General features: G+C 46.1%; 1 protein-coding gene across 1 annotated transcript; it reads left to right on the top strand.

Annotated features, from left to right (window-relative positions):
* Positions 1 to 518: 518 nt before the first annotated feature.
* T265_13636 (hypothetical protein) lies at positions 519 to 3,612 on the top strand (the record flags this gene model as incomplete). Its single annotated transcript, XM_009169827.1, is given in 9 exon segments — positions 519 to 691; positions 737 to 761; positions 861 to 2,028; positions 2,456 to 2,708; positions 2,760 to 2,849; positions 2,993 to 3,054; positions 3,063 to 3,265; positions 3,327 to 3,465; positions 3,548 to 3,612. Coding segments are annotated over 9 exon segments (2,178 nt in total).
* Between the last annotated feature and the right edge of the window lie 434 nt (positions 3,613 to 4,046).

Raw genomic sequence — 4,046 nt, 5'->3', positions numbered from 1 at the left:
GCTATATAGGGGAGTACGACAGGCGGTTGCGGCAAGTGGCTGTTTTCGTTGCCCGACTGATGAATGCGTCCATAATGCCTTTAGTAGACTATCTGAGGGTAAGATTCATGATTAATCAGATGATAGGCTGTAGGTATGCCGAATTTGACCGTTCCAGGTGATAAACTAGGCTGCGATTTGCCACGATGTCCGCCGGCGGTTTCCCCGATCCCTGTTATCAGGACTTTGGAGCCAGAAAGACATTCACCACTGCGATCCCTGGAGAACCCTTCGGTTCCTGTTTTTTGCCATAAGGTAACCCACTTCAAGTCGTTGAAGGGATCAGTCCGTATGTTCTGCTTGCACTTATATTGCCTTTCATCAGTATCCCTTTTAAACCACTCACAACCAGGTAGAAGTATTTTAACGGCTGTTCGTCGGATGGCGCGAAGGCTGAACCTACCTTTATCTGGTTTGGCCGTTGTGTTGGACGAATTCCGATATTTTTTCCGTCTCTTCCGAAGGATCCACGGACCGTAATGAAAACCCCCCGTCGTTTCTGCGGGCGACAGAAGGCCGGTGGGGTGTACATCCACCTTGGGTTGAAAGCAGGTTTGCTGCAACAGCTCCGTGACATCCAGACTACGGTTACAAATATCGAAATTCAAATTAACGTTGACGGTATCGGGCCTATAACAACTCGCATACTCAGGTGTGGCCTATAATCTCTCGGATAATTTCACCCTTTCTCGGTCAGCCTTTCGTCGTGGGAATATACTGTGGTAAGCGAAAACCCAATGATGCTCATCAGCTGATGCCTGACACGGTCTCTGAGTTGATAGACGTCCGGGGTTTGCAATACTCATACCGTCCGTCTTCAGTGCATTATTTGTGATAGTCCTGCTAGGGCCTTTCTGAAGCAAGTGAAGGGACCTACAGGATATTATGACTGTGATTATTGTACACAAAAGGGTGCGCACATTGGCACACGTGTGACTTTTCCCTCGTTGACAGCTCCCTTGCGTCGTGACTATGATTACCGGACCAGAAAGCAAGAGAACCACCATATAGGTCCAAGTCCGATGAAGGAGTTAAATTTTCCCATGATTGACGGTTTCCCACCAGATTACACGCACAGCGTGTGTCTTGGTTTAGTGCGGAAATTTCTCATCTTACTCGGAGCTATGCCAATTGGACACAAGGCCGGGCTTTCTCTGGAGTCCTGGAATCTGCTGAATGATAACATTGAGCAACAGAGTTTGGCTCTGAGTATTGATTTCCTCCGAAAATGTAGAGGTGCCGTAGACCTGGATCGGAGGAAAGCATCTGAGCTACGACAGTTTCTTCTGTACATAGGCCCCGTTGTTTTACGAGACATCTTACATCCTGACGTTTACGAATGTTTCATGTATTTTTCGGTAACCACTTTCATAGGCTGTTCACCTTTTTCACAACATTATGCTAATTTTTTAATTGATGTTTCCAAGGTTGCTGTGTCAAAATTTGCTGCTATTTTTGGTCCCAGCCATTTAGTGTACAACATACACCTCTTCTCCCATTTGATCAATTTCGTCAAGCTTTATGTTTGCTTGGATCGTTTTTCCTGTTTTCCCTATGAATCGGAGTTGGGTCATTTGAAGCATTACATATATGGTCCAAAACCACCGGCCGTTCAGCTCTACCACCGACTGTCCGAGCGTGTGGGATTAGATGCTGTCGAAAGGAAGGTATTTTTGGATGATGTTGGTTTGCGACTTAGGCCATTGGCCACTGCCGGATGTCGCAGGTTTATTCATATGGATGTCGTTTTTTCGAAAAACTTTCCCGACAACTGCATTTTGCTTGATAGTCAGTCAGCTGTCGTTGTAGATTTTTCTAAAGATACTATTGTGTACCAGAAATTCAAAACCGTTCTCCCGTTTTACACTCACGTATTGATTTCGACGGACGTTTTAGTTTTTCACTGCTCCGACTTGCAACACACTCGGCTGTTTGCATCAGTCGACCAAACATCTTGTAAATGCTTAAGTTTTTCCCGCACAGACACTCGTATATACTTCCCCATTTTGCATGCCCTCATCGATTAGTCAGTAATCTTACCACTGTCACTCAACACATGTATTCGTTTATTACTTGTTTTACTCATTAGTTCGTAAAGTATATATACATATTTACGTTGGTGTTATGTTATTCCATTAAAACTTCCGTTTGCATGTGGTCATTCTGCTGTTAAATGTCGTATTTGGAAGTTGTTTTTCAGCCAGGTACCCTGTGCTCATATTTGCGGACAACTCTGTTGGCATAGTGCATGAATCGTGGTTCGTACCGCCCGATTCAGTCCTTTGGCCCTCGCTACAACCAGCACTGTTTATGCCAACTTACTGAAGGGTACTTTACCGAAATGTCCACTCAAGTCGTGCACGTACGGAGTGTATCGGCAGTGCAGTAAGTTCGTTTTCAGTTAAAAAGATCCTAGAAACTTTTCCGGATGCACTGAGTGCTCAGCAGGATGCCCTTGACTCAGGGCATACCTCCTCCGCGGAGCAAAACGATGAAAGGCTGGCTCGTCAATCCAGGCAAAAACAGTATATTTATGAATCGTATTACAATGGTTGCAGTGCAAAGAAACGGCTGCCGTCTGATTTTGCGGGCGGGTCGGATCGTGATTCCCGTGCTGACACCACTTTGTTTGCGAACATAGTCATGAGCACACCAAGTCCAAAAAGGCTGTAGGTCCTCACACCTACGAACTTTTCAATTTGCAAAATCCTCATTTTCAGATGTACCAATCCGACTGCAAAGGTTAGTAGTCTCATTCTTGTTCGAGACGCGCCATCCGTCCCTCGTGATGCCCCGGTGATATGTGGAACGTACGTTTTATTTCATTACCACCATCAAACAATCTATCAGCAGTTCCACGTATTCAACACTTCCCGCCGTGGGCGATCCAGAACCACGCAGTTCTACCCCGATCCCCAAGTTTTCTCAACATTCCATGTACTTTACATTTCAGAACTAACCCTCCAAATTCCAAGGCCAGCGTAATTTCCCCGGATCTGGCCAACCTCATTCTCAGTTAGTAGATTACCATGTTCTAATTAAACTATCTTATAGAGAATTTAGAGAGGATTTACTCGTCGCTCCAAAGACTGCACACGAAGATAGACGCTTCAGTACCACTAGCAGTTCTGAGGCACTCAACGAGCCCCCTCGTCCGCTTTCATCCATGGATGATCTCCAAGAGTATGAGGAACATCTAAGAGATGGTCCACGCTATGCACAGCTGGTAAGTATCAGTTGTAGTCACGAGTGTTGATTTCACAAAGGTGGAAAGGTGGCTCTTGCAGGAGGCTGGCGATGTACAAGTGTACGTGACCAACGTGCTTACGCGGACGTTGGCTCCAAGGCTGGCCGTACTACTCAACTGGCGCGGAATAAATGACAAAGAAGCCTTCGGGCCAACCAGGCTGGCCCAAGGACTTATTTGTAAGTAGTCAATTGTTATTTCATATTTAGCTAGTTAAATCAGTGTCTGGATGAAGCTCAATAACTATGTTCTTCATTACAGACGCGACAACTGAGAAATTTCCGAACACAAATCCGCGACAAATAAAGGAAATCGTTCATCGCTGAAAGAGATAAGTCCGTATGATGGGCTACATTTGCGCGTCGGACGACTTTAGCTAAGTGCGGACTGGGTGCGGAAATCCCGGTACTGGGTACGAACTTTCCGCACCCGGGTGCAGAAATGTGCGGATGTTGTGCGGAAATTTCCGCACCCGGGTGCAGAAGTGTGCGGATATTGTGCGGAAATTTCCGCACCCGGGTGCGGATATTGGGCGGAAACTTGTTTCATTTCCGCACTGGTTCCGCACCCGGGTGCAGACATTCTGCAGAAATTTCTGCACCGGTGCTAACTGGGAGTAATCTTCTGTCCTACTATGATTATTTTCAAGAATCTTAGCATCCTGACACCTCCCACTTTTGGCCGTTCAACGTAGGAATTTTGGTGAGGGTTGAAAAAGCAGCAAGTCTTTTCCAACCCGATGGGTCCAATATCGCTGTTG

Source organism: Opisthorchis viverrini, assembly GCF_000715545.1.
Source record: "Opisthorchis viverrini unplaced genomic scaffold opera_v5_90, whole genome shotgun sequence".
NCBI classification, from domain to species: Eukaryota; Metazoa; Platyhelminthes; class Trematoda; order Opisthorchiida; family Opisthorchiidae; genus Opisthorchis; species Opisthorchis viverrini.
Note: the sequence above shows the minus strand (reverse complement) of the source record. Positions and strands in the feature narration are given on the sequence as shown.